General features: G+C 44.5%; 1 protein-coding gene across 1 annotated transcript; it reads left to right on the top strand.

The window, feature by feature from the left end:
• Positions 1-1577: 1577 nt before the first annotated feature.
• LOC147640826 (protein AUXIN SIGNALING F-BOX 2-like) lies at positions 1578-25241 on the top strand. The gene is made up of 3 exons (XM_086815885.1): positions 1578-3616; positions 3764-4256; positions 24050-25241. The coding sequence occupies exons 1-3, from the start codon at positions 3147-3149 to the stop codon at positions 24791-24793; spliced, it is 1707 nt and encodes a 568-aa protein (XP_086672011.1). The 5' UTR covers positions 1578-3146; the 3' UTR covers positions 24794-25241.
• Positions 25242-26261: the final 1020 nt, after the last annotated feature.

The following is a 26261-nucleotide window of genomic DNA, read 5'->3' on the forward strand; positions in this document are numbered from 1 at the left end:
TGGAGGAGCATGCCATGCCAAATCAGCGAAGCAATGGTAGAACTTGCAATTAGGGCTTTGGTTTGCCATTCAAGAACCATCATGACAATTAATTTTGTTGTGGAGACCCTAAGTAAAAACATGTCTCCTTTAAGTACACCCCCACCCGCCTTGCTCTTCTTCTCTCCTTTAGCTATTATGCTTCCCCCTTGCTTTCCCTCTCTCCTTTAAGAAAGCCCCCCACCCCCCCTCCCCCGACGCGGGTCAGCCCCCCACGTTTTATATAAACCCTCAAAGTTTTATATGCAACCATCTACTCCCTGGTGGATACCTCAGGTGATCTGTTGTTAGGCGTCTGCTCTGTGTTATGGAGAGGCAATATTAGCATACATTTATAGGAACAATCCATCCCCATCATTCAAAAGATAGCCAAGTTTTATCCATATGGCAAAAATAAAAGGTGTTGAAGGTTAGCATATGTTAAGAAATCATGATGGTTAGTTGGCAGAATAATGTTTCTCTCAATTAATGGAAAAACCTTAAAAAGTTTCATAATGACAACACATTGTAAGTATTAAATCAGTTTATTGTTGGAACTTGGTGCTCTTTTAGTTTTCATGGAGAGGCACCCTTTATCTTTTTCACTCTTTGCATGCATTTGATTAAGTGTCTTTGTTGAATGGCCCTACATGTTATTTCAATCCTTTAAATGCTTCTCTATGTCAATAAAGTTAAAAGTCTCTCTTGTCACAAGGAGTCGCCAATCCTACCCCGAGAGAGAGAGAGAGAGAGAGAGAGAGAGAGAGAGAGAGAGAGAGAGAGAGAGAGAGAGAGAGAGAGAGAGAGAGATGCACACATGTTTTTAAGTATATCATAGATGTCTAACCTCAAGGTAAATTCCCACTCACAAAGGCACACAAAGCGTACGGATGCTTAAAGTGACACAAACAAGGAGTGTGAATGTGATCATGCAAACTTTTAAGAAAACCTTGCGAAATTTAAAAGTCATAAGTTTTATGATATGTTGAAGAGAATCTTCTATGTGAACCATGTTTGCCCTTCTTAATTATAAGTGAATTAAAATAAGCCACAAACCTCATAGAAAACTTGGCCCCATTAAAAATCCAATCTAGTAAAAGTATACACATGCAAAATTCGGCCATGTTGTATATGGATAATGGATATTTCAAACTCATTATTATTAGGACATTAATGTTTTTTCCAATAAGTCTAAATGAAGGTGATGCTCGAAAGTTATCCGGATTTAGCACTAAAAGTTAGGCAAATATTGAGATTAAAACTAAGACTTATGATTTTTGTGATTTTTGTCCCAGTGGGAATAAAGGCAATGCCAAATTTTAACCTGGTTATTTGGAGCAATGTAAATTCAAAGTTCAAAGTTTCAAACCCCATTGTCTTCTTTGAGTTGATGTTTGAATTTTCTAGTCAAACTTCCCACCCACTTGCTGCTGGCAGAGGTGTGCAAAAGCCAGCTCATTATGCAACACAAGTTTTGACCTAAGGTAGAAAAAAGAAATTACCCAAAGCCAGATTTGGTTAAAAATAATAAATAAAAATCAGGAATTTTAGTCTTGTGCAAACTTTGAGATCTGGGATTTCTTTGACCTGCGCAGTGCCCACCACCACCATCACCCATGCTTTGAACACTCACAGTACCCTGTACACTGTACAGTGCAGTCTTGCAGTGCAAATGTACATCTCTCTCCTATGTTGCTTTTGATAGGAGTAGGCTATGGCCATCGGCCATGGCTAGCCATACCATCATATGCCCATACCATTCCGTGCCATACATGTTTGCTTGTTGGTTTCCTTGCTTTCTCTGTCGAGCCTGCTCCCTCCTGCAAGGACAATCTGTGCAGCAAGCCTCTCGTTAGCTGTAAATAACAATGACAGCATTAGGGTTTCGACGTAAAGCTTTAATGGCGATGGTGTAAGGGTTTTGCAGAATGCTTTAATGGCCATGGCGAGGGTTTCTGCAGAGCTGAGCTTTAATGGCAGTGGCAGGCTGCAAAGCTTTGATGACAAGGTGTAATTTGCTTTGGTCATGGAGGAGGTGGACAGAAGGCTGTTGCAGAGAGAGGGGGTTTGAACTGTGACGTTGAACTTTTGAAGCCACATCCTGAACTAATTGCACAGAGAAGAAGAAGAAAAAGAAGAGGGAGCTCAAGGGGCAATGGCATAGCGGAAAGGCGTCAGATGATAGATTCTTTTTCTTCATCATCGTCATCATTATCATTATGTATGTGCTCACTGCTGCTGCTGTTCACGCATCCTCTTCTGAGGCTGGTCACGGCGGTAAGATCGAGCTTATCGCGCGTTGATTTGGTTCCCATCCCGGCCGGACTGACGTACTGGTGCCTGTGGTCCTTGAAGAGCTCCTCCATTGCCATCGCCAGTCCTTTCTGATGCACATCTCGAGCAGTGTTTGTGAGAACAACCCTTCTTTATCCCCTCCTCCCCTCCCGTCTCCCGTACTTCTCATGATCTCTTTTCTCTTCTCTCCTTCATAGCTACGGCTATCTGAGAAGATCAAAACCCTAAGCCCTTGACTAGACTTTGGCTCTCTCATAACTTTGAAAGCTGGCTAAGGCTCTCAAGTTTCCATGGAAGCTTACGTCTTAATATACCCTGATCGGCTACATGGCTTTCAACGGTTTGAGCATTCTTAAGCGCGCTGGAGAAGTTTACAAGTTAACATCAGTTAGCATTTTAAGCTGTCAACGATGCAGAAATGCAGTAAATCAGGGCAAGAGTTTCTTGCTTTGTATGCAGTAAGAACACAGCTAGAGGTTCTGGGAAAATAGTAATCACCAGCTCGATTGGGGGAATTAAGGGCATTTTGCCAAAGATTAACCGTAACAGGCAGCTTGATAAGGCATTCAACAGTAAGCAAGACGGGAGGATCAAAGCCCTTTGGCCCTGATTAGCAGCTTAATTTGGCTTTTCAATTCGGCTAGCAGGAAGATTAGGCCTACTTGTTGGCAGTCTTGTTGCACAAGATTGCAAGTAATCAGCAGCTTCTTTTTGGTATTTTGGGGAGTCATAATCCCTAAGCCTTAATGGCACCTTAATCTGGGTTTTCATAGCAGCCTTGGCAGTGGAAAATTGCAGATTACTTTTTAAGGTCAATCATCAAAGTTTTGCACATGAGGGGACGAGAAGAAGCCCCATCTTTCTTCCCGGAGGATGTGCTGGAGCATGTCCTCAAATTTTTATCTGACAAAGATAGGAACAATATTTCGCTGGTGTGTAAATCTTGGTACAAGGTGGAAGCTGAGAGCAGGCGTCGGGTTTTCATCGGCAACTGCTATGCTGTGTCGCCAGAAAAGCTGATTGAGAGGTTCCACAGGATAACTTCGGTCACTTTGAAGGGCAAGCCACGTTTTGCTGACTTTGACCTTCTGCCCAGTAACTGGGGCGCTCATGCTTACCCATGGGTTGAAGCCTTCTGCAAAGCCTACCCTCTATTAGAAGAACTCAGACTCAAGAGGATGACTGTGTGTGACAACAGTCTGCAGAAGATTGCTACTGATCTCACCAACTTCAAGAGCTTGACACTCATCAGCTGTGATGGTTTCAGCTCGGATGGTCTTGCATCCATCGCTAGGCATTGCAAGTATGCCACACCTTGCCTCTTCACTTTCATTTTGAATCACTTGATGTCTTTCTCTGTAGATTTTTGATTATGTCCTCATCCTACTGGGACATATCCAGATGGGACTATGAGTTTATTCTTGCATGTAATCTCTCCATTTTTGCACAGGTCTTTGAAATGCCTCGATTTGACAGAGAATAGAGTTGAAAGCTTGTCAGGGTCTTGGTTAAACCATTTCCAAGAGGTGTGCACTTCTCTTGTATCACTTAACCTCGAAAACATCCAGGGTGAAGTAAACTTCGAGGTTTTGGAAGGACTTGTGGGGAGGTGTACTACTCTGAAAACCCTGAAATTGAACAGCTCTGTATCATTAATTCAGATGCAGGGGTTGCTTTATAGAGCACCCCAGTTAGTTGAACTGGGAACAGGCTCCTTTTCTCAGGAGCTCACAGCAGATGACCTCTTAAGGCTTCAAAGTTGTTTCAGCAATTGCTGCAATCTCACGTCCTTGTCCGGATTCTGGGAAGTGAGACCAGGTCGTCTTCCTATTGTCTACCCAGTCTGCAAAAATCTGGTTTCTTTGAATTTGAGCTACACACCGGTTGATGACACAGACTTGGCCGAGCTTGTTAGCCGATGCCACAATCTTCAACGTTTGTGGGTGAGTTCTAGTCTATGCACTTGTGATAATCAATCTCAATGCAACATTACTCATTCAACTGTATGCCAGTGTTTTCTTTAGCGTTTGGCTTCTAGGGATTATTATGTGGTGGCTGTGTTGAGGAGTTTATAAGGAACCGCATATGTATTCGAAATGTCTGTATAAGGCTTGCATGTTGAGGAAAACTCTTGAGATGTGTTTATTATACTGCATAGCAAGCTTACACCCAAATTAATCAAGGCATGAGTAAGTTTAGAGACTTGCAAACTTTTGTGAGTAGACACTTATGGAGTCAAGACCGTACTTTGGTTTTTGTTGAGTATGAAATAGAACAACCTTTTTCCATTGGTATTTAGCTGACTTGCAAATTTCTTCTGAAGTCCTCTTCCTAGTTGCTATCAGTTGGTTTATGCTAATTTTTTCTATCCAAAGCAATGCAATTGTTTGGCTAGCTATTGTGTGCGTGGGTGTTTCTGTTTTCTTTAATGCTAGCTTTCATCATGGTTGACTCTGCCCTTCGCCTCTGGAGACATGAAAGAAACTCAGTATGCTGGTTTGTGTTTCTGTTTTCTTTAATGCTAGCTTTCATCATGGTTCACTCTTCCCTTTGCCTCTGAGACATGAAAGAAACTCAGTACGCTGGTTTCTTTATGAAGATTTGTCCACTAACGTGAACATATCTTTATGCATGAACCTGCTCCTACTTTTGGGTGGGGGTGCCATAACATGAAGTGTATGCTATGCATGATGGATTTGATGATTTAAAGCTTTGAGAGTAGATTCTCATGGAGTCAAGATCACAATTTGGTTTTTGTTGAGTATGGAAATAACCTTTCTTGAGTTTGGATCTAGCCTCTAGAGCTTTGGTGGTTAACCAAGTACTGCTTGCCTCAGCCTGGTTCATTGCCTCTTGTTGGTGCTTCTCTCGTGGATGCATTGGCCAACTCCAGAGATTGGTCCGTAACTTTCTTTAGTCAGGTTTGGATGGTTCACTAGACACCCGGGCTAGAGTGGCTTGGGAGATTGTTGTTATATATGCCCCAGACATGAAGGGGGGCTGAATATTGTAGATCCGGATATACTAGGGTTGTTAGAGGCGTCAGTATGGTACCCGCCTCGAAAGAAAGACTCGTATTTTTTTAGAGACATTAGAGACGTGTTAGAGGTGTTTGTTATACTATATATATATATATATATATGTATGTATGTATGTATGTACATAAGTACATATGTACATATTTGAGACGAGAAAACCATAGACATCGAGAAGCGTGCCGAACAGAAAATATAGACGCGAGATAGAAACACTAGATTGGGTCCCAATTGCCCTCCCTAAGCGTGTGCCAAAAGCATCCTCGCTTGAGTATTCATAGATTTTATTACTTGAAAAATAGGTTACATGGCTATTTTAGCCCTTGCTTGCACCACAAGCTTTTCTTTTATAAAAATTGGATAATAAAATATCTGAAAAATCCTTGCTTGCTCCACAAGCTTTCTTTTACAAAAATAAAATATCTGAAAAATCTCATCTCCGTGATAGTCCTCCCGGTTGAGAATACAACCGTCCTTGGTTATAAATATCAGTGTACACGGGTGATTAAACACATGAATCGTTACCACATTGGATTCACTCACACAATGTCTTTACACGCGTCACGTGTGTCTTAGTGTAGATCGGATTCACTCACAATCAAACTCACACAACCTTTACATGTATCACATGTGTCTTAGAGTTGATCGGATTCACTCACAATCAAACTGCCACATTGGATTTACTCACAATGTCTTCATATGCGTCACACATATTCACAGAGTTGATCAAACTCACACCACACGTCTTACACGTGTCACAGTTGGTTGGATTCACTCACAAACAACCGACTTAGGTTACTCTCTAAAGAGATTCGCTCTTAATTCTTATACCACACTGGGGTCACCCTCTCAAGAATTAATCAGAAGAGTTGATCGGATTCACTCACAATTTTATATATCTATATATATATATATATATATATATATATATATATATATATATATATATATCAAGAATTAATCAGAAGAGTTGATCGGATTCATTCACAATTATATATATATATATATATATATGTATGTATGTATGTGTATACATACATACATACATACATACATACATGTATATGTATGTATGTATGTATATATCAAGAATTAATCAGAAGAGTTGATCGGATTCACTCACAATTATATATATATGTATATGTATGTATGTATGTATGTATGTATGTATGTGTAAAATCAGAAGAGTTGATCGGATTCACTCACAATTATATATATATGTATATGTATGTATGTATGTGTACATGTATGTATGTGTAAAATCAGAAGAGTTGATCGGATTCACTCACAATTATATATATATATGTATATGTATGTATGTATGTGTATATACATGTATGTATGTATGTATGTATGTACATACATACATACATACATACATACATGTATGTACACATACGTACATACATTACAAATACTTGGAGCAGGCTGGATAGACTATACATTATGCATGATGATGACTTCCTGGCAGAAGTTTTACATATGGCGGTTCAAAGGCAGTATGTTTTCTCGGATCATTTCCCAATGGTTTTAGAGATGTCTCATCAGCCAGTGCATGTATATAAGCAACTGCTGACGAAGATCCCTCTGAGGTTCAACAACTCCTTCTCGGATCATTCGTTATTTGATGGTTATGTACAACAACTTATCGATCATTTTATGGTCGAGTTGAACCAATCTGGCTTGCTGGCTTGGGATGACTTTCTTAACAACATACAAAGGGTCGCTCGCCAATATGGTATTCATCTGCATTTGAAAAGAGGGAGGAGTTGTTTCGGATGCAAGAGTTCTTGCTCTTTGCCACTCTTTGTTGACAGATAACCTGAGCAATGATCGTATACTCTCTTTGGTAACATTTTTTGCTTAGACAGTGGTTGATTTGCAGTTGACATCCTATCAGAAGGTGAAATTGAGAGCTATAAATAAGAGTTTGCATGACCACAATTGCCAGACACATAAATTTTTTCATTGCTTACATGCTTTGTATGCTCGAGAAAATGTGGTGAGACTTCAAACTTCAGAAGGTAACATTGTAACTGAACCTCGAAGCATCGTTGATATGTGCTAGCAATACTATGCTGAACTTTTGGGTCCACATGAGTTGCTTGACGATCATGTCAAAGGCGGTCGTGCCACTTTCTTTGAGTTGGTTAGATAGCAAGTTCCAGATCCACTGGCTTTTGGGTCCACATGAGTTGCTTGACGATCATGTCAAAGGCGGTCGTGCCACTTTCTTTGAGTTGGTTAGATAGCAAGTTCCAGATGCACTGGCTTTTGAGCTGGAAGCAAATATATCAAAAGAAGAGTAGGGTGCTGTCTTGACACATTTGCGAAAGGATAAAAGCCCAGTTGGGATGGTCTTGCTAATGAGTTCTTATTAAATATGCTGACCAATTGAAGGGTCCTTTGGCGGCTGTATGTTAACAAGTATGACACTTAGGATGCATGCCAGACTCTTGGAAACTTGGGCTGATTAAATTGCTACCTAAAATACCCTCGCCATTCACCTTCAAACATTGGAGGCCTATTTCGTTGATGGGGGGCATGTATAAAATATTTGCAAAGGTCATGGCAAACCGTCTTTACAAGTGTCTGCCAACATTAATACATCTGGCACAATATGGATTTATCAAGGGACGAAACATTTTGCATAACATACTTAATGTTCAGCTGGGTATAGACTATGCAAAATATCCACGTCAAGAGATTGTCATGGTTCAACTGGATCTTGAGAAGGCTTTTGATCATCTTAGTTGGTCCTTCCTTGTAGAGCTAATGAGCGTTATGGGCTTTGGTCCACGCATGTCCAGGTTGATTTTCATGATTGGTCTTGGGTCTCAATCCCAAGTTATGATCAATGGTGGGGCCATGAATCCGATAGCTCTCAGCCGATCAGTCAGGCAAGGATGTCCATTGAGCCCTTTGTTGTTTGCTCTTGCTACACATCCAATGTTAACTATGCTCTTGCATTTGGCCACTAATGGAGAGCTCTTTGGGCTTTCGTTGCCTTCTGGACAACAATGTGTTGGGCAGGCACTTGCTGATGATTGCTTTATGTTTCTCAAGGCTGATGATGGATGCTTGGTCGTTGTTTGCTACAGCCTTGGGTTTGTGTATGTCATGTGCATGAAAGATTCCATGGACATTCTCAGGTGCTGGTCCAGAAGAGGCAGCCGGATAAAGAGCATGAACGAGATAGAGTTAGGATTTTGAGCACAAGGTGCAGATGAGGTAGTAGCTTGGACTTGGAGCCAGGGCTTGAATTGGCATTGGAAAGCATGGAAGGTGCTGTCGGTGCCTACAGGACCAGTCGGTTGTACCAGAAAGCGAGGCGGTTGAGAACTCACCATGACATAGCAAGAATATCATTTGGCGCAGCTTTTATGGAATTATGTGCCCAGTTGGCTGGCCGACCAGCAGTTTACTGCTGGTCGGCCAGCACTCCAAGGTTACGAGAGGCCTATATAAGGCATAGGGTCCTCATTGTGTTGGGTATTCAGTCCTTTAGGAATTGGATCCTTAGGGTTCTAGATAGGACAAGATTTTGGGTGTTTTATCACCTTTTGTTTGAGGCAGCCTAGGGCTGTAGAAGAGTACCCTTTTTGTACTATATGAATATACTGAATTTCGAGCATATCTCTCTCTCTCTACTCTCTCTCCATATCTGCGTTTTGCATCAGCATGTTTCCAGGAGTGTTTAGGGCTGAAAGAAGACTCCTAGAGCTTCCACGTGTTACATTGGTATCAAAGCATTGGGCTCAGCAAAGCTAAACACTAAATCAGTCCCATATGATGGTGTATAGGTCCAAGGTACAGGAAAGTACACGGATATGAAACCCAAGGCAAGGAGCACAGAATCGGGAAGAGCTCCCAGGAGGTTTGTTGGTGGTGTTCCACAAAGCCAGAGGGGATGGCAGTCCTGTGAGCCAGATAGGTTCTCGGGCAATGGTCCCAAGGGAGGTTTATCCTCCAAAGGGTGATGCGAGAGTGCCAGACTCATTTCTCAGGAATGAAGACCAAGACAGTCTTCAGAGTCAGGGCAAGAATGGATTGGGGACTAGATGGAACATATGCATAGATCTTATTCTGAGACAGAGTGGTTTTGGAGACAGGGCCGGGCTTTCAGAGAAAAGGGTTTGCTAGGGATGGATGGATGACAGAGGGACTTCGGGAAAAGATTGGGATGATGACAGTCTTCCAAGAACAGGTTGGAATCCCGTCATCAAGTTTATCAGAGGGGGATGTCATGTGCATGAAAGATGCCATGGACATTCTCAGGGTGCTGGTCCAGAAGAGGCAGCGAGATAAAGAGTATGAACTAGATAGAGTTAGGATTTTGAGCACAAGGTGCAGATGAGGTAGTAGCTTGGACTTGGAGCCAGGGCTTGAATTGGCATTGGAAAGCATGGAAGGTGCTGTCGGCTGCCTACAGGACTAGTCCGTTGTACCAAAAAGCGAGGCGGCTGAGAACTCACCGTGACATAGCAGGAATATCATTTGGCACAGCTTTTATGGAATTATGTGCCCAGTCGGCCAGCACTCCAAGGTTACAAGAGGCCTATATAAGGCATAGGGTGCTCATTGTGCTAGGTATTCAGTCCTTTAGGGATTGGATCCTTAGGGTCCTAGAGTAGGACAAGATTTTGGGTGATTATCACCTTTTGTTTGAGGCAGCCTAGGGCTGTAGAAGAGTACCCTTTTTGTGTACTATATGAATATACTGAATTTCCAGCAAATCTCTCTCTCTCTCTCTCTCTCTCTCTCTCTCTCTCTCTCCATATCTGCGTTTTGCATCAGCATGTTTCCAGGAGTGTTTAGGGCTGAAAGAAGACTCCCAGAGCTTCTGCGTGTTACAGTGTATTAATGCGCTAAATCAGCCCTCATTTCGTGCACAGAGAGGGATATCTATGATCTTGGTTGGCAGGGGGAGATTGTGTCACGTGGGACCATCACTAGACATTTGGGGTATCCAATTGGGTTTGATGTCACTCAAAAGCAGCTCATTCATTGGATTTCAGGCAAAATTGCGGATAAGTTAGTCTATTGGAAATCCTAGGCTTGGCCTTTCCATGTTAGACTTAAAGCTGCGCAGGCAATAATGCTTCCGATGGTGTCTTACTTCTTGCCTTTGCTGCCATGGACCAACAAAACATTGACTGCACTTATGCAACCTATTCGTTTCATGCTTTGGAAAAATAATATTTTCCCAAGCTGGCTTGCATTGGGTTTCTTGGGAACACATATGTACACCAAAGAGAATGGGAGGTGTAGCTATACTAGATGTGTGAATGCATATGGTAGCAAGAAGATGGTCTCTTCTCTAGGATATATGCACTCGTTCTGGGCAGCAGCCATGGATTGATATTGTAACATTCCTTATAGAGGATACGGCCATACATCATGGTGATACCCATATTCAAGCTTCATGGTGGCATGTGGTTAATGCGGATCAGCATATTAAAATTAGGGCTTCGCCCATACTTCACCACCTTGTAGCTTCATGGTAGGAGGTATTGCAGATGGCAACTTGGAGACCTCCAGACTCTCGCCGCCAAGCTAAATCCATTCGGACAGAGATTCTGGCTACATCGCGTGTGATCACATGGTCTGACAAGCAAGAAATCCGCCCCAAATTCAACCGCATGGCCATATTGGGTGTGGTGTGTTTGTCTGACATTATGCTTGCCTCACAAAACAGGCTGATTTCCTTCCGATCAGTGAGGCGCCTCTATCATGTCCCACATGGTTATAGGGAGATTGGGATCAGTCGCAGAGTTGTATGGTTGCTTTTGAGCCCATTCCAGATCTACATCAGTCAAATCCATGGGAGGATTGGGCATTATCGGGACGTGTGACTCACCTCCTTGGAGAATAGTCGCCATAGGTTCCTCATGTGTCCAATGGCCATATCTTTCAGCTATCTGGAGGTCCATGACATGTGCCACACTAACTCCACGTTAGTGGGTTTTCCGGCAACAACACGGCCACCATCCTCAACACTTTGACATGCTCTTTCATGGCCATGTAGGTGTTAGAATACGCAGCGGAGATGATGACCAAATCTAGAAACACAAGAGCAAGTGCAAAAAATAGGCAGCAATGGAGAGAGGTGTATAACTCTACTATGTATGTATACACAAGAAGATCCCGAATACAATACAAAAGTGGCAAGGGACTGTGGGGCCATTTTATATGGCCCCCATAGTGCAGTCGGCCTGCTCTAAGACAGTCGACAGGCCAAAAACCTCCACGACCAGCAACACATGCCAGTTGGCCAGCTGAGGGTGTGTCGGCCAGCACTCATGGGTGGTCGTAGACCTGAAGCAAAAGGATCAGCCACCTCCAGCATAGACAAATGCAGTCGGCCAACATCAGAGGTCCACCTGCCACCATAGGACTGCTCCCCAAGCCACAGAAAAATGGAAAAAATATGGAGAAAAATACGGGGAGTGAGGAAAAATGAGAACAACACCTACAAGGGCGGGCACACCCACAACAAAGGCCCTGGTGTCTCAGTAAAGACAGGAGATGACTTCTAACACCCCCTCTCAGGTCTTGGGCTCCCTGTGGCTGTGAAACCAACCACAGGGAGCTGGGGTGCCGCCTGAGCAAAGCATGAGGTAGTGACTTCGTGAAGAGGTCCAACGAACTGTTCTCCGTCGCTCGCGAACAGAACTCCAGCAAAATGTCATCAACAACGATCCGTTCACGAACAAAGTGCCTCTGGATGACTGTGGGTTCCTCCAGTGGAAGCCCAATCCTGCCATGCAACCTCTGCAACCTCACCACCTCGCAAGCAGCATCACAAGCAGCCCGATACGCTGCCTCTGTCGATGACAAGGCAAAAGATGACTGCCTCTTACTGCTCCTGGGCCTGAAGTAGATCTCCTCATGACTGGATCTCCTCCCCAATCTGAGTCACTCCAACTGTGGAGTCGGACTCCATCCATCAATCCCCCTCCTGTGTAAAAGAGTCCATGATCCTTCGCATGCTGTAGAAACCACAAGATACGCAATCCTGCCTCCCAAAGAGTCATCTTCAACCATGAGCTCAACAACCTTATCAGGAAGCTCACGTCCAATCTGGTGTCCATTAACCAAATCAATGAACCATTTTGCTTACGAGTCAAAGAGGCATCACACTGCTCACAAGGATCAACACTTGTTACAGTGCAAAGCCAAGTCCTGGAAACGTGCTGAAGACCACACAAGGCCTTCTGAAACCTGTCAACCACCCCCTCTGAATCCGGAACCACAAAGCCTGGAGAATCCACCTCCTTCTGCAAGTAATCAACTGCCACTTGCCTGGCTTTCCGAGAGGTCCCCATGGAAAGAACATCCTCATCTACAAGAGTTTCTTTGTCGCGAATACTACGAGACATTAGAGCATAAGTTACCTGTTCAGTTTCCAACTTTCCTCTGACTGACGAACACAAGAACCACCAACATCAGGAAAGTTCATGCCAACTGCTACCATCAATTGGCAAGCTATCCTCCATCTGGTCTCGGAAAGCTTGCACCTGCAGCGTATCCACACTTAAGTGGCCATTACCAGATTACCACTCATCACAAACCTGAGGACCTGGGAGAGAGAGTGCTGAGAGCTTGTAAACTCCAGTCTCCACTCCGCCTTCCCAAACTACCTGGCCTGTTGCCTTGTCCCGAAGAGCAACAAAATGCTCATCAAACTCCACCTGTACGCCAGTCTTGCAAACCTGATGCACTGACATTAGATGAAAACCAAGTGACGGAACATACAACACCTGGGATGAGTGCTTCCCCCCTCTGCCATCAGGAACTATCTCCAACCTGTGACGAGAATACCTGCAGAGATCCTGTAAATCTGAACGGGAAGGAGTCGTGTGCTTGGAAGCACCACTATCTAGAATCCACTCCCGAGTATCCGTTGCGGAGAGTCCTCCAACCTCCTCCCTGCCTGAAGAAAATGAAACATCGGTGTCCATCACCTCCAAGCGCACAAAAGCCGGAGTCTTCATGATTGCTGCTGAGGAATCTTCAAGCTTCTCGGTCTTCCGCTTGGGACACTGCCTCCAATAGTGGCCTTTCTCGCCACAATCATTACAGGTCCTCTTTGCCTTTAGTTTCTCGCGGTCAGCGTCGGACTTCTTCTCAGAAGACTTCTCCGATGAAGCCTTCCCTTTGCTCGTGTTACGGCCTATTGATCGTTGGCTAGTTAAGGCCTCCGAACCTCCGTCGTGAGGAGGGTTCGTGAATCGTTTGTTCCTCTTGGTCCAAGACCGTGGGCACAAGCTCCTCCCACGTGATGGTGCTAAGCCTGCCACTGGTAATAATCAAAGACGATAAATGCTGAGTACTGAGAGGGCAAATGTGACATCAACGTTATGGCCATGTCCTCTGATGATATCTCCTTCCCAGCCTGGAGAACTTCCTGCTGAAGAGCCTGTAGCTTGTTAATATGCTCCCGCATCGTCAACAACTTTGCAGGACTCATAATCCGCATCTGTACTTCCATGGAAATCCTCTTCATGGGCGATACCTTGTTATAAAGAGAAGCCAAATACTGCCATATACCTCTGGCTAGCGTCATATGCTTTATATGATTGATTACCTGTGGTGTGTAGTTGAGGAAGATAAATGAATGGACCCTGGCGTTGACACGATCCCACAACTATGCCTGTGCCTCCTGGTCCTTATGAATCGATGGTAACTCCCCTTCCTCTACCTCCGACCGTGGAACCCTAACAACAATGAAATCAGCAAGGTCGTAAGACTCCAGAACAGATTCCATCATAACCTTTCATATGCCGTAGTTGTTCCCGTCCAAGTCCAACTGACTGTCTACCGGGAACGTGGGGAGTGTTGGGATCTTCACATGCTTCTCAGCCATCTCTAATAAATCTGCCATTGCAGGGATGTAACTGAAAATGGTGGGTGGGTGGGGAAAAAAAACTTACACCTGCAAGTGGTTGTCCAGCAAATCAGCCTGCCGTCCTCTTGCTTTTTCTCTTCCTGAACAGTCCATCGATCAGCAACACAACAGTCCCCCTCTTGCTCACACAACTCCCAAGAACTATCAAGAGCCTAGGGCTCTGATACCATGTCAGAATATGCAGCAGAGATGATGACCAAATCTGGAAACACAAGAGCAAGTGCAGAAAATAGACAGCAATGGAGAGAGAGGCGTATAACTCTACTATGTTTACACAAGAAGATCCCGAATACAATACAAAAGTGGCAAGGGGCTATGGGGCCATTTTATATGGCCCCCATAGTGCAGTCGGCCTGCTCTAAGACAGCCGATAGGCCAAAAATCTCCATGACCAGCAACACATGCCAGTCGGTCAGCTGAGGGTGTGTTGACCAGCACTCATGGGTGGTCGTGGACCTGAAGCAAAACGATCAGCCACCTCCAGCATAGACAAATGCAGTCGGCCAGCATCAGAGGTCCACCTGCCACCACAGGACTGCTCCCCAAGCCATAGAAAAATGGGAAAAATATGGGGAGTGAGGAAAAATGAGAACAACATCTATAAGGGCGGGCACACCCACAACAAAGGCCCTAGTGTCTCAGTAAAGACAGGAGATGACTTCTAACAGTAGGCTGTCTGCGAGGGCTACTTTTATGGCAAATTTCATCTTTGGTGTCGGCCGGGTCATCTCACTAGGGAGCATGTTGACTCAACTTTCACATCCTCAAGACAGAGTCCACTTGGTAGCACCTCACCTCTCTGGCGAAGCAGTTACATCGTGGCAACATTGGTCCAGTCTACATGTAGACCTGACCACAGGGGCTCCTTAGTATGTTGTGTCCGACCTCAAAAAAAGGTTTCTTCCTTCCCAATACATGACCAATCTTGAGGATGAGTTCTCCAGACTCTCCCAAAATGGGTCTTCAGTACTGACATACTCTAACAGAGTTTTCACTTCAGCTCAACAATTGGGGATATACGAGGAGGATAAATTGAAATAGTTCATTAGGGGGTTGGATACAAACACGAGACTCACGGTGCGTAATTTTGAGCCACAGTCATATGACAAGACTCTTACTCTTGCTCAGAATTAGGAAATGATGTTGAATGGAGGTAAGCCCAAGCAGATCTAGGCTAGCTCCAAACCCCAATAGTAGTCATCCACCACCCAACAGTCATCATCCTAGTCGGGGAAGGGAGCTCAGAATTGCAAGGATACAAAGAAAGATTCCTATAGCACCTCGGGAGACAAGAAAGATACGGAATTCAAGTCTAAGAAGACACTTGAGAAAAAGGCCAAGTAGCTGTAACTAGCCATACATGCCGCCTCTTCATCATGGACTGTCCCCTGTTGTCTCCGGTATGCGTTTTCAGTATACAAATGCTGCCCTAACAGGATCATCTCTTCGTCAAAAGTAGTCTACCAGCATGTGTGTTTTTTCCTAAGTCATCTATATTACCACTTGATAGCCTCTTACAATGGAGGCACACAAGAGCAAGATGTCCATTCAGAAGTTTACTTGGGCAAACTTCCTAACATAGAGCCGACTTCTCTTAATGTGAGGAGTATGGAGCATTGTCCAAGGAACGGAGAAGAAGCTTGAAGTAGATGCTAAGAAAAGGAGGCGGCTTACCTCATGTTTGCATGGGCATTGTTTGGGGTCGCTTTGGCTGATGTGGGTGGACAAGAATGACAAAGCAATGTCATGGATTGGCTTGGGGCTTGTGGACAATGTGACAACCTCATCTACCATGTGGACTTCGACAAAACAGCCCAAGAGGTATGGGAGAAGTTGGAGAACCTATTTGGCAACAAAATCAACAACTCAAAGGTATTCCTTAAGCGTAAGTTATTTAATTTAAGGACAAATGAGAATCAAACTTCAGGTGAAAATTTGAGCAACTTAGGCTCCATCATTCAACAACTTGTTGCCACCAAAGCACAAGTTGGCGAAAGGTTAACATGAAAGGACCATCAAGTGCACCTATTGCAAAAAGCTTGGACATATAGAAGATAGGTGTTTAAGAAGATGGCCAAAGAGCAATCAAAGGATCATGCAAACTTGGTGCAAGAGCATGAAGATGAAGATGAAGATGAAGCATCTACAACAGTTGAAGACAAAGCCCTCATTGTCATGGCAAATCTCTCTTAAATGAGGAGGATTATGATTGGGCTTTCTAGTCCTTTTTTGTATGAGTCATGGGTTCTTCGCTCGGAAGTCCCCCGCAATTCGAATAATTTCTAGTCATGGCTTCTCTTCTCGGGAAGTCCCCCGCAATTTGAATATTTTGGATGTCTTTTTTGTTAGCCTTGTTTTTATAGAAGGTACGGCTCTTTTTATGGGCTTGTCTATGGATAGACTAATGTAGGCATTATGTATGGTCAAGCTCTTGTATCAAGCCTGACATGAGAGTTTCAAGTGTTGGCATCATTGTGTTCTTTTGTATCACACTATTGCCGTTTAGAGCCCGAATCATCATATTGAAGGTCTCTCAGATGACACTCCTTCACTTTGGTTTGTTGGATATTTCGGACTCTTGTAAGTGTCCAGTGGTGTGTGAATACTTAAAGCTGTGAACACCCTCTTATTAAGAGATCATACGGTAGGGCCTTGGTGCCTATATAAAGCATTGCACATGGTGGAAATATTATCATAATACAATCATTGTTGTGTTGTGCAACAACTCTCTCTCTCTTCCACCCATCCATGTCTACGCACCAAGTTATGACTCACCATGGCTTGATCTCTCCATATCTCCTTCTACTCACACTCTCTCATGTCTGGAACCATGTTCACTTGCAATCTCTAGCAATCATAGGGGCATGAACTCAATGTTGGAGAAGATAGAGAGGCAATTATATTGGCCCAAATTGAGGTGGGACATCAGTTATGTGCAACATTGTTGACTTCTACAAGTTCTCATGACCAAGGTTGCATTATGTATGTGCATTGATCCTTTTGATCAGTACAAAACATGTATTCTATATGTAGCCCCCTTTTTTGCTGCGTGGTACCTCCTTGATTTGAGGCCTGCTCCAGCCTCTTGCATCCATACGTGCTACCTGTCTAGGGACCCATACTTGTTGTTCCCCTATGCGCCCCCCCCCCCTTCCCCAATCTCTTGCTCTTATACCACACATCTCAGACTTCACCATTCCTCCTCTCCCCATACTAGCTAACCACGCATTACTTTCTTCATGCCCCATCTTAGTGCCCACACCCACACCCACACCCACACCCATAGTTGTTTCTCGTACCGGTACAAATGGGTTCGTACTGTACGGTTCGTACGGTATGATACCGTACGATATCGTATGGTACGAGCCCCCCCCCCCCCCCCAATTTTTTTTTTCCCCTTGAAAAAAAAATTCGGAATGCTTAAAAAAAATATAGAAACCCTGCTTAACGAAGATCCCAAATGCTCGCAATACTTCGTAACTTTCGTGTCCACTTAGTATTCCATATGGGGTTGTTGAGAGACCCAAAAAATCTGGCGAGGTAGACTGGTAGTGTACACTTGATTGGTAGGATGAGAGAATGTTGCTACATCACTTGGAGATCCCTGGTATAGGTAGGCTAGACAGTTAGATTCTCAAGTTATGTACGAGGGAGAAGATTTGGACATGGCCATTTTGATCTAGAGAGGAGTCCCTAAACCTATCACCCTAGATGCACTGTTCGTATTTGTGCAAGGACGGTCCCTTAGTCATAAACGCTACACTGGGAGACCTTTGGTATTGCATTACCCATCCAGGTTCTTTTTTGGAGACAATCGGGAGATCCAATTGGGAGAGACACATATCCATGTTCTGGTTCCTCAAGCACTATAGACTCCTCCCCTCCCAACCTTCCCTCACATTCAAGCTTGAAGCTCCATGGGTTGTAAGTGTAAAAAATAAAAACCGTATTTTATCGTACGGTATCTGAAAATTTCATATCGTACCAAAAATTCCCGTACGGTATCGTATTTTCATACCGTGACAACTATGCCCACACCCCTTGTCACCACCTTCACCCGGATTCATTTCCATCATGATCTTGACCACATTTATGAGGACCACCTCTCTTGCCACATTTAAGCTCTCGACTTATCCCTCCCTATCTCCATCATCACATCCCAACTTTCCTTCATCATCCATGACTCCGCCCACGCTAGCTTCCCCTACACCACATGTTCCACAACAAGTTTGCTAGTGGGATCCCAACCCCAAAATGGATGGTATGATGAAGGTTGCAAAACCACCAGGCTTCGCCTCTTACACGAGAGGGAACATGAGCTGATTTCAGCACATAAGATGCAACGCATCTTCATTCACTCACCGAAAGAAACGGGCATTTCTCGCCAAACGAGAACAAGAGTTATACCAGCTCTTTTTGAGCGAGGACAACTCAGAAGCTTGGCGCATTCTGGAAGAAAAAAGAGCACCTACACCTATCATAGATCCTAGCCTTTGGGAAGCCTATGCATGACTTCCCCTACACCACATGTTCCACAACAAGTTTGCTAGTGGGATCCCAACCCCAAAATGGATGGTATGATGAAGGTTGCAAAACCACCAGGCTTCGCCTCTTACACGAGAGGGAACATGAGCTGATTTGAGCACATAAGATGCAACGCATCTTCATTCACTCACCGAAAGAAACGGGCATTTCTCGCCAAACGAGAACAAGAGTTATACCAGTTCTTTTTGAGCGAGGACAACTCAGAAGCTTGGCGCATTCTGGAAGAAAAAAGAGCACCTACACCTATCACAGATCCTAGCCTTTGGGAAGCCTATGCATGACAGCTGTATGATGTGCCAAACCAGCCTATACCACAAATGTCACACATCCCTAGGCCTACATCATCTTCTCTCCTTGATTCCCCCAATGTCACTAGGGCTCTTAATAAAAAGTTGCATAATGGGAGAGCAAAAGATCATGAGGATCTACGCGCTTGTTGCCAGTCTTTTTAACAGAGCACTTTGTGAAGGCTTCCCACCCTCCTGGAATACCAACACCATTGTCCCCATCCAAAAAGCAGGAGATCCCACGGACCCAAGTAACTACACGACTATCATGATTAGTCACACAATGGCCAAAATCTATGGGGTAGTACTAGAGGACATGATGAGCTCTATATCAGAGAGGATGGGAAACAAAGCTCATGCAGCAGGCTTCAGGAGAAACTTCTCCATGCTAGACCATATCTTTACTTTACGGGCTATCATGGAGGAGGCGAGGTCCTCAAAGAGACATGTGTATTGCTGCTTTGTGGATTTTCACAAAGCCTTTGACTCCGTCCCTCGATCTCGTCTGATAGGACGCTTGCGGGAGCTCCAGTTCTCACATGAGATGATATGGGGTGTGATGGCACTATATGGGGCAGTACTACTCGGCCGAGTACGTGCACCCGGTGGGACCTCGGGAGATATGTAGCACTATTGGGGTTAAGCAGGGCTGCCCACTCTCACCTACACTCTTTGGCCTATACATTGATGAGATCGCAATACTTGTGGATAGTTTCGGAGGTAGAGGTTCACGGTTCACCATTGGCTCAGACAGTAGTGCCCATATTGCTATATGTTGACGACATTGTCTTGATCTCAGATTCAGCCGAGGGTTTACAGAAACACTTAAATGCATTGGATAGATTTTGCAGGGAGAGAGACCTTACGATCAATTTGGACAAAACCAAGGTTACGGTCTTCAACACATCTTATGCAGTCGCCTCACGATTTTCTTTCATATACAGAGATGCCCTAGTGGAGATTGTGCAGAAGTATGTGTATCTAGGAGTCACTTTTACAGGTCCTTTGTTTTGCATGACCACAGCTGCCACTGACCAACCTACAAGGGGGCACGCCTCCCTAGCCCGTATGGAGAGACTGTTTCCAGGCACATTTCCAAGAACCCCGCACTGGCACATACATTTCCAAGAACCCCGCACTAAGTGCTGGCTCTTTGATACTCTAGTACGACCAGTGGCTATGTATGGTGCAACCCTTTGGGGGCCATGCCTAGGGAAGGATCATTGGAGGAGCATCGAGAGGCTACAGGTGATGATGTTGTCACGCATGATTAGGAGTAAGCCATCTGTACCACATGACATTCTACATGCAGAGTTTGGGGTGGCCCCATTGGTTATAGATGCCCTTTTTCAGACTGTCACTTATATCCAGCATGTATACACGCTTGACAGAGATCGCCTCCCATGACTAGCACTAGAGTTCTCTATGCAATTATACGACGGGAGGGAGAGGGAGCGATTGAGACGAGCTGGACTGCCCTCCTTCCCAGCGACACGGCCATCACCATTACTGACACATGCATGGTACTCTAAGGTAGTCGAGTTGTTTCATGCACATGGCATGCAGATGGACCGTCTCCTCCCGTTTCAATATAGCTTGGATTCCCCATACCTTGATCTCTCACGTCAAGAGATCAACCGGATCATCCGGTTAGATCTACTCAGGCTACACATACACCAGACATGGGTGTCTCCATCAGAGATTGGTAAGAAGTGTGAGTTCTACAGAGATCACTTCTTGAGACTCTCCGAGGATGGATTCTTTGAGATCCCGGGATACATACCGATACACATGTCACATGCCATGCGTATCATGATCGGCCAGCTTAGGGTATCCTCCCACTGCCTCAGAGTAGAGACTGGTAGAGCTGAGAATATCCCACATGAGGAGAGGACATGCACAATATGCATCAGAGGAGCAGTAGAGGATGAGGCCCATTATATGCTCAGTTGCCTGGCTTACTATGAGATACGGGGGAGATTCCACTGCCTCTTCCTAGAGGGATTCAGACCACTCACACGGGTGATACAGTTTGAGGATTAGAGGTGCTTGGGCATGTACTTGATGGAGCTCAGACGACACAGGGATGTAGTGTTGAGGCAGCATGCTGAGAGATAGCCCCGACTCCGACAGGGCACCTCACAGAGAGCCATCACAGATTTCTTTGTGGTACATACATCCACATTGGAATCCACTGCCCACAACAGTTCCTCTACTATGATATCAGAGTCCACCACCCGTACCCACGCTCCAGCTCCACGCCCCATAGGAGTTCTTAGAGAGCTCGATCCATTTTGTGAGCGAGACGTCCCTAACCTAGAGCATCAGGACCCTCCACCACACAGACGGATTCGTGAGGTTCTCGGCTGACATGTCACGCTCCCATCACAGAGGCTCGACATTTACTCCACCATCAGGTCGGTTTTGGCCGAGGCGGGTATCGTCATTAGCTGATGACAACATATCTCACTCTACACAGGATTATCTGCGGATCACGTGTACTGTCAGATGTTTTCATTTTACTTTTTCTTTCAGTTTTCCATGGCTCAGTATATCCATGGTACCATTGTATTACTTTTGGTCTCATAGGTCCTTGGGGTCTTCCGTAGATGTTTATATAACTCTCTCTCTCTCTCTCTCTCTCTCTCTCTCTCTCTCTGGGGAGACGCCCATGACCACGACCATGAGGATTGCGTCCACGACTCCCTCACCATCGGCAGATTCAAGCCATCTTTGCCCACCACGAGGAGTTTACCGCGACGATTCAGCAGTTCAGCTTTCAGCTCTTAGCTCTCTTAGAGTGTTACTATACTATATCTTTCTTTCTTTCTCTCTCTACAGTCCAATAGTCCAAATTCCCCTAATATTCCGTTCCCCTCAATTTTCCATCAATTCCTCTTTTTGTTTTTTTGGCAGTTCTCCCAATTTATTTCAATTAATGTTCCCAATCCCAATTTTTCGCAATTCCCTTAATTTGCAGTTCTCCAATTCTCCCAATATTCTGATGGTCCCCCAATTTCATGATAATTGTAGGTCATCATTGATAAATCATTTTTAATTAATACGTGAACATATCTAGTACCTTGTCCTGATGCTACTTTCCCTCTTATCCTGATGGTACCGTCCCTACTCAAACAGAACATTGGAAACATATTGTATTCAATGTTTCTGATCTTCTTAGGAGTGATGGTTGATCATGATTCTGACGAGCATGATAGAGCCGGCCAGTGGGGCTAGAGCATTGGTAGTCCCTGCCTTTGCAGCATCCCGGGAGCCTCCCTTTACACACAGCTTGCAAAAGTTCTTCAGGCCTTTCCACTGCAGGAAGCCTGGGTGAGTTTGGAATACCATTTTCTTCTTCTAGATCCAATTGGAGCTGTTCAAGAATGGCCTCCGGGCTGCTTTGAACGAGATGGCAGCATGCCAGAGCTCCTCTCCTAGGGCTTCATCTACGTGATCCGCAAAGAAGGGCAGATTACCAGGAGATCCAGTAGTGGAGATTCATCACCCTCCTTGGCATAGCTTACAAATTTCTTGTGAAAGCTGCTAGTCTCCGGTTTCAGCCCTTCCTGCCATGGCATTCAGATCTCGGGTCAGAGGATCCTGGATAACATCCTTACTTCCTGGGAGTCATTTGTGGTGGATTAGGCTTTCTTAGAGGGCATTATGTTGTAGATGGGCTTCTCTGCTAACTTCGTGGAAGGCATTGCCATTCTGATATCTCAGCTCATAGTCAGGTGTGGTTATCAGTCTCCAGTTTGCTATCTAGGATGTCAGGTGGGCACCCCCGAGCCCCCTTCTTGTGAGCATCCACAAGATGCTTTTGCTCTAGAGCACAGCAAGGCTCTCTCTGGCAGAATGCGTAGTCATGGGGCTAACCATATGGCACATCACCTCTTTTTGATCTTTCTCGAGATCCTGTTCTGACCAACTTCAGCATCTCATTGGTTAGGGGTGTTGCCACAATGCTTGAGTGAAAGTGACATGGGACACCATCATCTTGCCTTCCCACAAGGGCTGGGCATTATCAACCCTGCACAACACTGCAATCCATAGCCAGGTACTCCTTTGCAAGCTCATAGTTGGTGGCCTCCAGCCTCGTGGAGAGCTGTGCAAAGATTTTCTCCATTCATGCCTTGCGACTTGCAGCCGCTGCCTTGGTGGCCCTTAGTTACTTGGCCTTTGATGGACCTTCATAGCTGAGTCATCTTGCCAGCGTGATGCTTCTGCTGTGAGCAAGTGCACATCGAGCCTCCTGTGTGCGTGGGACAATTTTGCCAGTCTTCCCCTAGTGTTGAGGACCAGTGATTGTGCTGGCCCTTGATTAGTAATGGTTAGATCTTAGGCCATGAGTTGGGGTCTGACACCTACACACCTTGGTGAGGATAGGACTCCAACTTCGCTCAATCCTTTGGCTCTGGGTCTGTTTCTCCTGGCTCCCTACTCCGACCCAGCAATAGGGGATTGCTGGGCTGTGTGATGGCATGTAATCTCATTGTGGATATGGACTCCGGTATAGTGGCGGACTCGTTGGCCTCGCCTCCCTCTTCCTTTTGTTGATGCAATCGCTTAAACTGCTTCTCACAGAAACGTTCATAATTTTTCTGGCTCCAAGTCGAGCCCAAGGTTTACAGGTGCAGCACAACTTCAGGACAGGTTCCCCTATTTTCAGAGAGGCGATCGGCAGTCCCCGGAGAATTGGCCTGTACACGGAAGTATGTCAAAGTGAGCAGTTTTGAGTATATATGAAATATGTGGTCCATTATTTTGTGAAGCGCTTCTACAAATGTATGCCAGTCAAAGAGTCTCTGTGGTTTGTGAACTTTGCAGTAAATAGATCAGGATGTTAGTAATGAGGCTCTGTTTGCTGTGATTTTATGATTATGTATCAATGCTGATAAATTGTTAAGTTAGCTCATGATGCATACTGTAATGCCTATCCTGTTTTTTTCTTGCAGATTTTGGATTCTGTTGGGGATAGGGGGCTGAGGGCTATTGCTTCAACATGTAAAGGCTTGAGGCACATTCGGGTATATCCAACTGAGGGGCAAGGACAAGGTGTATCTGAAGAGGGTCTCGTGGCAATTTCAGAAGGCTGTCCAGACCTCACTTCGATCCTGTACTTCTGTGGGCGGATGACAAACGAGGCTGTTATAGCCATGGCAAGAAATTGTCCATTGCTGGAAAGCTTTCGGCTTGCCACATTGAATCCGTCGATGGCAGACCCGACAACGGATCAGCCAATGGATGAAGGCTTTGGAGCCATTGTAAGGAACTGTAAGTATCTACGCCGCCTCGCTTTATCAGGTCTGCTGACTGATAGAGTGTTTGAGTACATTGGAGCTTTTGGAAAGAGGCTGCAAAGGTTATCAGTTGCCTTTGCCGGTGGAAGTGACTTAGGTATGCAGTATGTACTACGGGGGTGTACAAATCTGTTTAAGCTTGAGATAAGAGACAGTCCATTTGGAGATGCAGCTCTTCTGGCAGGGATTGACCGCTACGAGTTTATGAGGTCTTTGTGGATGTCAGCTTGCAATGTAACCATGCCGGGCTGCATGTCCTTAGCAGCAGAGAAGCGCCGTCAACTGGTTGTGGAGGTGATTAAAAAAGAAGGGAATGAAAATCAAATTGAAAGCGTGTATGTGTACCGTTCTACTGTTGGGCACAGAAATGATGTGCCTTCTTTTGTTACAGTACTTTGACGTTGCAATGGTAATCTTGTGTTACAGTTCTTGAAATGGAACAAAGCATACACTTATACAGTATGTGGCAACACCTTTCTTAAGTCTTTTTCATGTCAGCAAGAAAAACCATGGGAAACACTTCCTAGCATTGTCACTGTATGCAATTCAATGGAAGACCAGGTCTATGCAATACCCTTGTAGAAGTCACCAAAAATCGACTATCAATCTGTGTTTACAAGATTAAGGGGTGCATTTGATGGTGGCAGAATTAAGGATCTGCATTTGAAGAGGAAGATCCAAGATCTCATTCAGGTTGTTCCTACAAACAGTTACTTCAATACCTACAATGTAATTGTTTCTCCCATATCATCACAGCAGCATTAAGGATGTGGGAAAGAACATTGTTTATGTTGCTTTTTCCAAGTAATAACATGGCCGCGCGTCTGTCCAGTTTTCTGCATTGAAATGGTGGTCTAGCCAGTGCCAGTGTAATGTGTTGCTAGTCTTGCTATTTACTCTCAGTTGACAAGATCACACCATATGACATCCATACAAGAACTGATGGCCAACTTGCACTCTCTCCTTGAGTTGATGACATGATCACAGCATATAAAATCAAATCATCACAACATGAACACACTGAAAAGGTGGGAGAAATGAGTTGTTGACTGCTGGGTCCTTAGTGCAGATGCTACTTAGGCTAGTGCAGATGCTACTTAGGCTTGCATTTATGCTTTGGATGTCAATCCTTTTTCCCTGTTTCCACTCAGGCCCTAACATTCCTCTGTTACAATGTTACTCTCATCCTCCACTTCTCAAATTAAGGACTTTGAAGAAATTATGGGCATCAAATGCGCATTGTCTTTCTTACTTTCAGAGGGGATTAGAGAGCCTTTAAAAGGGAAGCTTATAACCTAGGAGGAGACCTTAGTTCAGAAGGGTTGGTTTCTCGAAGGTAAAGCTTGTGTGTGTTCAAAATGAAGGACACGAAGGGAAGTAGTACCAAATTAGAGAAAATCAGCTAGGATTTAAAATTAGCACTTCACCCTTTGTAAAAAAAGATACATTCAGTTTTAACTTTTTAATTGAATCTAATAATTATGGCTTTTTAGTAGGTTGTTCTTGATCTAACTGCACAATAGACAGAACAAACAACTGTGTGTACATGGGAGAGGAGATGTTACTTAGTGACACACCTCCTGGTGTGACATTTGGTATGTTGGTTAGGTTGGCATATAACCACAACCATCTAAAATTGATTGTATTCATCATAATATGGCACCAATCTTGTTGTAAACACCGGTCTATCTACATGTGCCGCTAAGCTCATTATGAGCCATAAAGTCCATGTTAGGGAATTTGGAAAAATCCATGCATTTTGGAAAAAATAAGATTGATACCCCTAAATTAATTTAAGTAATTTTGATAACTTTGGTAATTGCACTAAATTTGAAAGAGAAAGTGTTACTACTTAAGGTTGATAATA

Source organism: Cibotium barometz, chromosome 2, assembly GCF_041138505.1.
Source record: "Cibotium barometz isolate CiBa-2024 chromosome 2, ASM4113850v1, whole genome shotgun sequence".
Lineage (NCBI taxonomy): Eukaryota > Viridiplantae > Streptophyta > Polypodiopsida > Cyatheales > Cibotiaceae > Cibotium > Cibotium barometz.

Excerpts from the sequence above, each read along its gene's own strand:
- LOC147640826 (XM_086815885.1), top strand. The coding sequence starts at position 3,147 with ATGAGGGGACGAGAAGAAGCCCCATCTTTCTTCCCGGAGGATGTGCTG. Across the intron at positions 3,617-3,763 it reads TCCATCGCTAGGCATTGCAA|GTCTTTGAAATGCCTCGATT; the intron begins GTATGCCACACC and ends ATTTTTGCACAG. Across the intron at positions 4,257-24,049 it reads ACAATCTTCAACGTTTGTGG|ATTTTGGATTCTGTTGGGGA; the intron begins GTGAGTTCTAGT and ends TTTTTCTTGCAG.